A 6,057-nucleotide genomic window follows, 5' to 3' on the forward strand; every position below is an offset into this window, starting at 1 on the left:
TCTTAATGTGTTCCTTTAACTCAATCCTACAGGAATTTGCTGAGCTACTCTGCTAACTGCCCTCCAGGCTTTCCACAAACCACCTACCGATCCCCACAGGGGTCCGCACTGTGTAGTGCAGACAGCCCACGTGGTCCATCTGCGTGCACTCTGACGTGTGGTGGAGGATGGAGGAAGCAAAGAACCGGAAGTTCTGTACCGACCGGGGAATGTCCATGGTTCTCGCCAGTGTTAGGGTTTTCCCTGGAAGAAGTAAACAATACGAAGCACCGCCAGTGTATCCCACCTTAAAGTTAGCAGGGACATTATTCTTCCACACATGTATCCCCACTCATACTGAAATATCCTCGTTTCTTTCCAGCCTGCGGCAGGCATACCTTGACCCTTGAAAGAGTTGATCATGGTTTGAATCAAACTAGGAAATCATTAGGTATGAAGCTATAAAATAAAATATGGGGTGAAAGATGAGTCAAACAATCTCTGCTTTGTGAGCTGAAGAGAATTCATGGCTACAGTCATGAATTTCCCAGATGCCTCCACTTCACCTGCACAGACTTGCAATTCAAAATCACTGGGTTTTCTAAGTGGTACAAAGGAATTGGAATAATGGGTGTTGAGACAGCTGTATTTGTACATTACAAAAAAACCCCACAATTTCATAAGCATGTGATGTTTGTTCAATGTCCTCCCAACACACTGAGGAACCATTAAGCTGGGCATGCGGCAGAGGCTGAGGGCTCCCTGACACAGGACGCTGCAGGCCTCAGTGGCTCCCCCACCCCACACCCCACACCCTACACCCCACATCCTAGTACCCTGCCCTCCTGGATTGAACAAACAGAGAAACACCAGCTGAATGATCCTTAAGTGACGCAGGTGGACTCAGCTTGTCCAGGGCACCAGCAAAAGAAACATTTTCTTTGCAAGGGCTTGGAGTCAGCCTACTTCCTAACTTTGGGTTGGTTTGTAGCAAGCGTGTATTTTGTAAAGATTTTGGCCTTTTCTAACTAACAGGTAATATTACAAAGATTTATAGACATTGATTCTGATCTCTGGGAAATCCAAGAAAACCACACTCACTGCCATCAAGTAGGATCTGACTCATAGCAAACCCTCCTTGGGTTTCCAAGGAGGTATCACTACAGAAGTAGATTGCCCAATCTTCTTTCCAAGGAGTACTTGGTGGGTTTGAACTGCCAGCCTTCTGGTTAGCAGTCAAATGCCTTAGGCACTGTTGTTGTGTTGCTGTTATGTGCCGTTGAGTCAGCCCCGACTCATAGCAACCCCTCCTTGGGTTTCCGAGGCAGTTATCACTACGGAAGTAGGATTGCCCAACCTTCCTTCCGAGGAGTGGCTGGTGGGTTTGAACCGCCAGCCTTCTGGTTAGCAGTCAAGTGCCTTAGCCACTATGCTACCAGAGCTCCTAAATATGCCTTTCCTGTTGTTGTTATGTGCCGTTGAGTCAGCCCCGACTCATAGCAACCCCTCCTTGGGTTTCCGAGGCAGTATCACTACGGAAGTAGGATTGCCCAACCTTCCTTCCGAGGAGTGGCTGGTGGGATTTGAACCGCCAGCCTTCTGGTTAGCAGTCAAGTGCCTTAGGCACTATGCTACCAGAGCTCCTCCTAGGCTACTAGAAATTGGGAGTGGAATAGTGACTGACATCAAATATTTTTCTAAATAACTTGACTGTGTAACTACTCTTCAAATATCTTTGCTTTGATATTCTCTACTTAGACTAGTGGAACTTGTGGAAGACTACATTATCATCTCCAGTTCTCAACCTCTCCCCATATCCATGTCCTTGTCATACATATTTTATTTCGTTCCTCCCACCAAAGGGACAAAGTATATTTCCCCACCCCTTGATTTTGAATTCAGCCATATGACTTGCCTTGGCCATTAGATGCAGGCAATAGTGTGGCAGTTCCAAGCTCAGCCCTTAAGAGCTGTGTTTTTGCCTTCTGCCTGTACCATTGCCATGGGAAGAACATGCCGGTGGAGAAAGATGAGAGACATGTGGAGAAGAATCCAGCTGAGCTTCCTCACCACGCCCACACTACATCAGCCATCCTCCAGCTACCCCAAATATATTAGCAATAATCATTGATTTTTGTTTTCAGCCACTGAGTTCAGGGAAGATTTGTTAGAGAGCAGCAGTTAAGTCCTATGGAATTCAATAAAAATAAAAACAAGACTTTGGTGAGTCAATGAAGGTACAAAATACATGCTCAGAATCCAAGTACTATATTGGTGGTGGTGGTGGTGGTAGTGTATGCCATCGACTCGACTTATAGCCAACCTATAGGACAAAGTAGAACTGCCCCATAGGGTTTCCTACACTGTAATCTTTATGGGACAGATCACTAGGTCTTTTCTCCCTTGGAGCTGCTGGTGGGTTCAAACCACCCACCTTTTGGTTAGCAGTTAAGGGCTTAACTGTTGTGCCATCAGTGCTCCTTATTTTACAGAACTGGCAAAATCTTATAGATAGTCTTGTTTTGTAGCTAAGGAATCAGAAAGATGAAGTTGTTTCCTTAAGGTCAAACAGTTTATTAGTTGAAAAACCAAGACTAGAACCAAATCACCTAATTTCTATTCTAGTGTTTTTCCCACTTCACCATTTTCTCCTGATTCATATCCATAATTATACTTCGGCCCAAACTTACAAGATAGCTTCTTAGGAAACTACTGATGTTCCTTGTAAAAATGTTGCATTTAAATGCAGCAAGTCACTTGGTATGTTCCCCAGTGCCCACAGGTCTTGGGAGCTTTCCTATCCCGACACCTGGACTCAGAGCACTGAGAGAGCCTTGTGATCTGTGATAGAATTCCAGAGACTCAGGCCTGAAGGAGTCACATGTAGACATAAAGACATAGCAAAGGGATGATCCCAACTGGCTAGATACCTAAAGGTGCCCTGATCCTCAATTCCTCATCTGGAAACAAGGGAGGTAGGATACATGGTGGTAGCCTAGTGCCTAAGCCATTTGACTGCTAACCAGCTGTGGTTCAAGCCCACCAGCCACTCCTTGGAAGAAAGTTTGGGCAATCTACTTCCATAGTGATACTGCCTCAGAAACCCAAGGAGGGGTCACTATGGGTCGGCTCCAACTCAACAACAGTGAGTTTGGTTTGGTTCATGCCTAAATAGGAGCTCTGGGGTGCAGTGGTTAAAGCATTTAGCTGCCAACCAAAAGGTTAGCAGTGTGAACCCATCAGCTGCTTCGCAGAAGAAGGATGAAACAGTCTATTTACAAAAAGATCCATAGCCTAGGAAACCCTCGGGGCAGTTCTACTCTGTCCCTGTATAGGGGCATTATGAGTTAGAATTGACTAGCTGGTAGTGGGGAGGGCTCATCACTAATATTTAAAGATCACATCCTCTTACCACCCTTATTGTAGCAGTACCCACACCCAATCCCTGACATCAAAATGGGCATTTTTGGGATCAAGATCATGTTCTAACTATCCATCTTGGAATTTTGGAGCAGTCTCCTTGTGCTATAAGCTTAAAACAGCCTGTCCTATGTGTATAATCCAAGTAAAGATTGAAGAGAAGATTAAAGTTGTCAATAATTTCGTTTTATTTGGGTCCACAGTCAATACCCCTGGAAGCAGCAGTCAAGAGATCAGATAATGTATTGCATTGGGCAATCTGGTGCAAAAGAGCTCATAAAGTGTTAAAGAGCAAAGATGTCACTTTGAGGACTAAGGTGCACCTGACCCAAGCTGTGTATTTTCAATAGCCTCATATGCATGCAAAAGCTGGACAATTAATAAGGTGGACTGAAGAAGTATTATTGTTGTTAGGTGCCATCGAGTCAGCTCCTACTTTGAGCGACCCTGTGCACAACAGAACGAAACACTGCCTGGTCCTGCATCAGCTTCACAACCCTTGCTATACCTGAGCCCATCATGTTAGCCTCTGTGTCAATCCATCTTGTTGAGGGCCTTCCCCTTTTTTGCTGACCTTCCACTTTACCAAGCATGATATCCTTCTCCAGGAAATGGTCCCTTCTGACAATGACCAAAGTAGGTGAGATGAAATCTGGCCATTCTTGCTTCCAAGGAACATTCTGCCTGCACTTCTTCCAGGACAGAGTTGTTAGTTCTGGCAGGCCATGGCATTTTCAGTATTCTTCACCAACAACACAACTAAAAAGTATCAACTCTTCTTCAGTCTTCCTTATTCATTGTCCAGCTTTCCCATGCATATGAAGCGATTGAAAACACTACGGCTTGGGTTAGGCACACCTTAGTCTTCTGAGAGATAGCTTTGCTCTTCATCACTTGAAAAAGGTCTTTTGTAGCAGATTTGCCCAGTGCAATATGTATTTGGGTTCAGCCATATGGCTTCGCTTTGCCTTTATAAGGAAGCAGTAGTGTGTCAGTTCCAAGCTTAGGCCTTAAGAGGCCTTGGGGGTTTTTTGTTTCCACCTCTACCACTGCCATGAGAAGAACATGTCTATGTGTTGATGCATTTGAATTTCAGTGTTGGTGAAGAATATTGAAAATACCCTGGACTGCCAGAAAAACAAACAAATCTGTCTTGGAGGAAGTACACCCAGAATGCTCTTTAGAAGCAAAGATGGCAAGACTTAGGCTCATGTACTTTGGGCATGTTATTAGGAGGGACCAGTCCCCAGAGTAGGGCATCCTGCTCGGTAAAATAGTCAGCTAAAAAAAAGGAAGACTCTCAACGAGATGTATTGATACAGTGGTTGCAACAATGGGCTCAAACATAGCAATGATTGTGAGGATGGTGCAGGACCAAACAGTGTTTTGTTCTGTTGTTCATGGGGTCACTAGGAGTCAGACCTGACTCGATGGCACTTAACAGCAATAACAATATATATAACACAGAAACCCTGGAGAGGGCAGTTGGGCTGAAGGCAGAATCCCTGCCTGCTACATGTCACAGTTCTGGTCTTCTAATGACCAGTCAGGGAAATCTCCTGATAAACTAAGCTCAGTAAGATATACAGGACTCCATGGACATGGAACACAAACCAGGAAGAACGAGGATCTCTGTTGCCAGGACTCTCAGCCTCCCTGTAGGATAGCAGACAGCATTTGGGGAGTGGGAAGGGCTTTCCAGTCCTCCACAGGGACTGCACAACATGCAGGAGACTGCGTTCTCTACCTGTGTGTGATGAGACAGGACTCGCCTTCCAGGATCTGAGGGAATGCCACAGGGTAGCAGAAAAGGAGTGCAGAGACTAACGCTTAGTTCCCGGAGGAACACCAATGAAGGGGCCTCTGGAAGTCTAGAGGCAGGAAATAAGAACCCGAATCTCATTCATTACGGTTCTGAGGTGAGAGATTATTTGACAAACTAATGGAATGAGGACATTAATCACCAATATCTGAGCAACGTATTCTACTTTTCATAAAACACTCAGTAAGAGACACCTGCACTCAAACCATCCCTGCTAGAGAGAGACCATGTATACAATGGGAGACAGAACAGTCCTGGTGAGACATCTTACAGATGGACAAGGGGCACTAACCTTGGTCTTTGGACTCTGCCTGGGCAAACTCCTCCAGGGACTGCTCCAACAAATCCGCCAGCCGGATCAGGACCTGAGTGCGCTCCTGGGGGCTTCGGGCTGACCAGCCTGGAAAGGCTTCTCTGGCAGCCTCAACTGCAGCCTCAATCTTGAAAGAACAAATGGGAGAGGGCCTGGAATCCACAGGTCCATACCTGACATTCCCTGGTGCCGACTTACCCACAAAGCAGAAGACACAGGTATAGGTATGACTAGCAAAGCAAGGGTGCCACAAACACAAAGATAAATGCCCATTTCAACCAGTGTGCCCAGAGGGTGACGAGCAGATCATGAGAAAGAACCAATTGTGATACATGTATATTTTCAATCACTTAAAAAATATAGTATTATTCTGAATATTTTACAGGAGAGAAAATTGAATGCAGGTGAGTAAAATCTCAGCAGCTCTTACCACACCTGTGCCAGAGCTGGGAACGTCTAAAATCTTGTGTGAAATCACATCTTCAAACTGTCAGTTCACTTGGAATGACTAACTTTATTAACC

At 45.3% G+C, this 6,057-nt stretch overlaps 1 protein-coding gene across 1 annotated transcript in view; it reads right to left on the reverse strand.

Moving 5' to 3' along the window:
• Positions 1–6,057, reverse strand: part of ALDH8A1 (aldehyde dehydrogenase 8 family member A1) — a 40,565-nt gene that overhangs the window by 27,114 nt on the left and 7,394 nt on the right. The window contains exons 2-3 of the mRNA XM_007954038.2: positions 5,514–5,661; positions 88–243 (exon numbers count right to left, since the gene is read on the reverse strand). Of these exons, the coding sequence (XP_007952229.1) occupies positions 88–243; positions 5,514–5,661 (304 nt within the window). The remainder of the gene's footprint in view (positions 1–87; positions 244–5,513; positions 5,662–6,057) is intronic.

Source organism: Orycteropus afer, unplaced genomic scaffold, assembly GCF_000298275.1.
Source record: "Orycteropus afer afer isolate SDZICR_OR568_19922 unplaced genomic scaffold, OryAfe1.0 scaffold00428, whole genome shotgun sequence".
NCBI lineage: Eukaryota > Metazoa > Chordata > Mammalia > Tubulidentata > Orycteropodidae > Orycteropus > Orycteropus afer.